This window comes from Salvia hispanica, chromosome 1 (genome assembly GCF_023119035.1).
Source record: "Salvia hispanica cultivar TCC Black 2014 chromosome 1, UniMelb_Shisp_WGS_1.0, whole genome shotgun sequence".
NCBI lineage: Eukaryota > Viridiplantae > Streptophyta > Magnoliopsida > Lamiales > Lamiaceae > Salvia > Salvia hispanica.
The window spans coordinates 13,339,191-13,344,505 of NC_062965.1; the positions used below are offsets into that span (position 1 = coordinate 13,339,191).

General features: G+C 36.4%; 1 protein-coding gene across 1 annotated transcript; it reads right to left on the reverse strand.

Moving 5' to 3' along the window:
- Positions 1 to 3,560: 3,560 nt before the first annotated feature.
- LOC125206563 (EPIDERMAL PATTERNING FACTOR-like protein 2) lies at positions 3,561 to 4,391 on the reverse strand. Its single transcript, XM_048105833.1, has 2 exons — positions 4,180 to 4,391; positions 3,561 to 4,101 (listed from the first exon to the last, which is right to left on the reverse strand). The coding sequence occupies exons 1-2, from the start codon at positions 4,298 to 4,300 to the stop codon at positions 3,866 to 3,868; spliced, it is 357 nt and encodes a 118-aa protein (XP_047961790.1). The 5' UTR covers positions 4,301 to 4,391; the 3' UTR covers positions 3,561 to 3,865.
- Positions 4,392 to 5,315: the final 924 nt, after the last annotated feature.

Genomic DNA, 5,315 nt, shown 5'->3' on the forward strand with positions numbered 1-5,315 from the left:
TTGGGTTTTACATGATCAAATCCAGATGTTGATTAGCATTAGGGTTGTAATGTCATCTTCTTTTAAAAACCTGGCTTAACTCCAAAATTCTTGGCTAAAAATTGAATGAAGTGTTCCATTTTGAAATTGATTGCTAAAAATTCGTGGCCCTCTTCTGGGAGGAATACAAAACCGGATAGTGCTTCTTGTCTTGGTCACATTAGCGTTTTGTTTTGGTGGGAAGAGAACTACCATATACCTCATAGGATTTGCTTTTCTTTAAGACCACCATCATTTTCTGAGGTGGCTTGATTGGTGATGCTTGATCCAAGAACCTAGGTTGTCTAAAAAATCAATGCCGCCTTCTGCTACTTTATAGTATTTCAATGGTCATTTTGTATATTACCCATCCCTTAACTATATTTCCTCATATTTCAGTATATCTACTTGGTAAGATGGGCACCTAATATTATTGGGCTATCCAGAAGTTTGTCCATGTTTTATAACAACTTGGTTAGAAATAAAATGAAGATTATCATGTTGAAATCGATGAATGATCGTGTTGAGGAACAGATGCTAGTCACAGCTCACCTAATTGGATGTCGCTTGTAATCTGTATACGATTATCAAGCAATTGCTGGCTCCCATTGTATGTACATGATGATATATTGGTTGATACTGATGTTATTTGCTTATGATTCAAATTTAGTAGGTTACCGCATCGTCTTAAGACTCCGGAGTAGTGGTATATGTAGTGTTGAAATGTTGAGTGGTTTCTTAAGTAGAGATCCAAGAGTGGAACTAGTTTCTCCGTCAATAAAAATGGATTGTTAAAATGTGCTGCTTATAGAGCCCAATGAGTGCAATGGACCATTTATATTCCTGATTCCTTTAATCTTTTCCTATTCACTATTAAACCATGGAGTTTTTACACGTCTATCGATTGATAATACTACTAGAAATCTTTTGTTCTGATTAATCTATATAGAAGTTGATAATTATGGGGCAGATGGATATGATGATAAGTCTAGATAGAGGAGCATATGATTCCGAGGATAGGATTGGATGCGATGGGATGGGGATTCAGATTCAGATTCTGATTCTTGATGTGTAACTGCACTTTTGGTACAGTTTGGTTCTTTTTTTTAGAGGGATTGTGAAATTTCAATTGGATCTGCCATTCCCCATTCAAAATTTTTTTGGGAATCAACTCCACTTTGGCTGTTTGCTTTGGAAACATTCTCTTCACTTTTGATTTGAGCAGGTTTATCGACTAAGACATCCCAAATGTAAATACTCCAGTAAATACATACCCCACCCCATACAATAAAGCTACTCCATATTAGTAATATTTCGAGTCTCGAATAATGGGTATCTTTCTTGTAAGTGAGAAAGAGATGTATGAAAAGAAATTTGATGGTAAGGGCAAACGAATGACGTTTGGTTGTGGAGATGTCTTGTTCTTGAATCCTGATTTTAATAGGTTGTCACCGCAGCTTTTCATGATCCATCTTCTTTCTGTCTCAATTTCTCTGCCCTTACACCTCACCTTTTTTTATTTATTGCCGATAACCGTTCCCATCTTTTTTTAATTATCCTTATTTAGTATTTATGAAATTATAAGATTAAGTATTAATCCCTCCGTCCCAAGAAAGATGACCCATTCCTTGGGCAGTACGAGATTTTATGCAACTTAATTTTATTTGTTAAGTGTAGAGAGTAAAGTAAGATAGAACGAATAAAGTAGACATAAAAGGTATTCTCATTTTTAGTTGATTGGGACAAACTAAAAAGAAAAATGTGTCATCTTTAGTGGGACGGAGGGAGTATTTGCTTTAAACTCTACCCCTCTGTTCCACACAGTAGTGAGGCGTTTCTTACGCAATTTAAGAAAAAATGTGTTAAGTGAATTAAGTAAATGAAAAATAAAATTTGAAATGTAAAAGGTAGAGAGATGAAGAGAGAGTAAGAGAAAAGAAATGTGTTGATTCATCGAAATAGCAAAATGACTCCACTACTGTAAAATGGAGGAAGTATTTTATACTACTAATAAAACATTAAGATTCAAGCATCGGATTTACTGTCTAGTGTCACATTTTCTTAGAGTATTCACAATAGATTATTTCTCGTCATGCCATAACTCTCCGCCATGGTATTCATTGTTTTAATAATAGTAAAATTGGAATTCGAGTAAATTATTTTATTAAAAAATAATAATTCTGTGGCCCGTTTCAGAGGAGCATTTTCATCCGATGTTGGATTCATATATTTTAGAGAGAATAATTGTAAGAGTCTAAGAGATAAATGTATTGAATGAAGAATGAAGTTTAGGTGTTGTGGATGTGAATTTATAGAGTTTAATTGAGATTAAAAAAATGGTACCCCCACCCCTTCCAGCGTCGGGAATGGGAGGCGCAACAGGCGGACTCCCTCGCCTGTTCCATGTCTCTCGTCATCTTCCCACAACGGAGGGGGCGCCTCCGCGAGATCGCGATGTCAATGCCTCCCCTCCAAGCACCCGTTGTTGATGCTCTTAGTCATTATGTTCCATTTATGTGTAGAGATAAGACATGACGGGAAAATTTCATTTGTCAATTAAGCCATGTTCTAAAAATAAGTTTCTTCATAACATGTTCAAATTTCATGTACTATACAACTTTAGAAACACAGATAGAGTAGAAACATTGAAAAGGTATGGAAGTGCAATGCAACATAGCATGATTCAATTGATGAATATAAATGATGATGAGAACAAGCTTTTAACAAGAAGTCTAAAGCACGTTGCAAAATTTACTTCAACAGGCATCCCATTTTTAAAAGAGTAATGATAAACAATCAAATTTTGTACAACCAAAACAAAATTATATTAGTAACTTTGATGTGTTAATTAAATATTAAAATAATAAATATAGTTAGTTAATAAATTAAAAACACTTTATTAATTTTTGGTCTCATTTTCAATTTTTTATTTTTATATTTGAATTATTTCTCTATTATTTTTCAAATTTGAATTAAAATATGCATTAATTATATTTTATAATTCAAAAAAATTTAAAAAATTATACACAAATACCATAATATTATGCACGTTCCCTATACTATATATATGTCTATACTTTTTAATTAAATACATAAATAAATTACATTTTGTTTTAAATAAACCAATTTTTAGTTGTACAAAATTTGGTTGCATAGCTTTATTGTTTTTAAAATTCAGAGGAAAGTTTATGTGAAAAATGGAAACAGAATCACACGCATCAACTTCCTTGAAGAATGGATAACAATGAAATGAAATGATGATGTGACAAAATTTCTTGAAAAAACACCTGCATGCATGCCTATGTACACCTAGCTACACATGTAAATCATCAACACATACAAATGTGTAGCGATTTTGGATAATTGATATTGCGTGTCCGCCTCAATTTCCTCTGCCAATGAAAGACCCATCGTAACGGTGTCACATAAATTCCAAATACAATACTCCATCAAATTGAAAATTGAATTTAGTTGAAATTGAGAGTGAGACAATAGACGCATAGTAATACAGGAATTGTGCTTGATTTATAGGTAGGGTGGGGTTTAGCTAGAAGTAGCAAAGGATTTATTGTCTGGACGTGGATGGACCGATTCCAAAGGCACAGATCTTTTAATATGCCATATTGTACAAATGAGGATCTCTTCTGCTGCGATATCATCAAATCATGCATTTATATACTACTCCTACTGGCTACTACTATATGATTGCCCCCATCAATCTGGCGGGTAAGATTGCATTTACTATAATATACACACAAATTAGGAAAAGTTGGAGATGCCCACAAAAAGAGCCCCTAATTGCTTTCCAAATTGAAATAATACTAGTACTACTAATTTAATAGTAAAATCAAGGGTTGAAAATGAGATTTCCGCATTTACATTTCCAGCTCATGGGCTTGTAATTGGAGTTGGCTTCGTCGGAGTTGTTGATGCGGGCGTTGGTGGGGACTTGGATGGCCTCGCAGCGGGTGCAGGTGCTGCATTGCCGCTCGCACCGAGGCGGCCTTGATCCGATTTGGGCTCTCCACATTGTCTTCTCTTCCTCTACTTGGGAGTTGTGAGGTGTTTGAGCTAGTTTTCGGCCTGAAACATAAATACAAAAATTGAAGCTTAGGACTAATTATATCATATTCATGTGAGTGAATGCATGCAGAGATGTACCTTCAACGTTGAATAATGTGGTGGAAATGAGGAGAAGGAGAAGTGGAATGGAGAAAATGAGATGTTGGGCGCAGCAGAAGCCCATTTGATATTGGGATTGGGAGTGAGAATGAGCTACCATGAAACAATTTTAGTTTGCAGTTTAGATTTTCGATAAGTGGAAATATATAGTTGGCAGTGGATAAATCTACATCAACAGAGATGGCTCAAAATGGAGACAGGATGATGGGAGTTTTGACAACGCATACACAGCCATTCAGACTCTATAATTTGCCTATCATATATACTCCCCCCGTCACACCTTTCACCATTAATTTTAAAATGAAAATAAAGTAGAAAGGTGAAGTGATGATAAAATGGAGGCTAGTAATTTTGTTATACTCCCTCCGTCCGCAAATATGAGTCCCTTTTTTCCATTTTAGTCCGTCCGCGAACAGGAGTCCCGGTTCACTTTTACCATAAATGATAATAGAGTCTCATATTTCACTAACTCATTCCACTCACATTTCATTAAAAACTACTCCCTCCGTCCCAGATTTGTAGTAACATTTTGCCATAAAAGTCCGTCCCACATTTGGAGTAACATTTAGAATTTACCATATTTGCACATAAAATTTTACCCCATTATTCACTAAAATTACACTCAAATGCCATTATCTGCATTAAAATAAATCAAAACAAAAATAACAAACCAAAAAGTCAAAAAGGGACCCACCAACTCACTTAATTTATTACACACTCCATCATCTCACTTCATTTATTACACACTCCATCATCTCACTCCACCAACACACTTCATTTATTACACACTCCACCTCTCACTTTATTAATTACACACTCCACCAATTCCTTAAAAGCCGTGCCATAACTAAATGTTACTACAAATGTGGGACGGAGGGAGTACTAATATATACAAGTGTGACCCTTAGAGCGTCCACAGTGGGAGGGCCGCGGCCCTTGGCCCGGAGTCGGCCCAGGCGCGGCACCCCACTACCGAGGCGAGAGAGGGACATGGCCCAGGGGGGTGGACGAGAGAGAGCCGAGCTCTCGGCCAGGCCGATGCCCTTGGGCGCGAGGCGCGGCTCGCCACTGCGCGGGCCAAGAGCCGCGGCCCTGTTCATGGCTTCAATTTTTTT

Excerpts from the sequence above, each read along its gene's own strand:
- LOC125206563 (XM_048105833.1), bottom strand. The coding sequence starts at position 4,300 with ATGGTAGCTCATTCTCACTCCCAATCCCAATATCAAATGGGCTTCTGC. Across the intron at positions 4,102-4,179 it reads CACATTATTCAACGTTGAAG|GCCGAAAACTAGCTCAAACA; the intron begins GTACATCTCTGC and ends TTTATGTTTCAG.